General features: G+C 62.1%; 1 protein-coding gene across 1 annotated transcript in view; it reads right to left on the bottom strand.

The window, feature by feature from the left end:
- Positions 1–343, bottom strand: part of KIF1C (kinesin family member 1C) — a gene marked incomplete at its 5' end in the record, with an annotated part of 5046 nt that overhangs the window by 3087 nt on the left and 1616 nt on the right. The window contains 2 exons of the mRNA XM_017742369.1: positions 6–64; positions 187–267. Of these exons, the coding sequence (XP_017597858.1) occupies positions 6–64; positions 187–267 (140 nt within the window). The remainder of the gene's footprint in view (positions 1–5; positions 65–186; positions 268–343) is intronic.

The following is a 343-nucleotide window of genomic DNA, read 5'->3' as shown; positions in this document are numbered from 1 at the left end:
CCAGCAGCCACGTCAGCACCGAGTCCCGGTACGGGATGAAATCCGGCTTCTTCTTCTTGCTGGTCTGTTTGGGAGCAGGGAAGAGGGAACGGGCCGGTCGTGAGGGCTCCCCAAAAAAGGAGAGGACCCCTGAGGGTGGGAGGCCACAGGGATTGGGGCGACAACCCCCAGGGCCCCCAGACTCACCGCCTCGGCCAGGGCAGAGATGACCTTTCCCAGAGTGGTCAGAGACTTGTTGATGTTGGCGCCTTCCTGGGGAGGGGGAGGAGGGGAGGGGGTGATTTGAGGGAGTGGAGAGAATTGTGGGGGGTGTTTGGGACGGATGTGGGGGAAATTTGGCGAT

The sequence above is a fragment of the Corvus brachyrhynchos genome, unplaced genomic scaffold (genome assembly GCF_000691975.1).
Source record: "Corvus brachyrhynchos isolate BGI_N302 unplaced genomic scaffold, ASM69197v1 scaffold348, whole genome shotgun sequence".
Lineage (NCBI taxonomy): Eukaryota > Metazoa > Chordata > Aves > Passeriformes > Corvidae > Corvus > Corvus brachyrhynchos.
The sequence above is the reverse complement of the archived record's forward strand: the minus strand, read 5'-3'. Positions and strand labels throughout refer to the sequence as shown.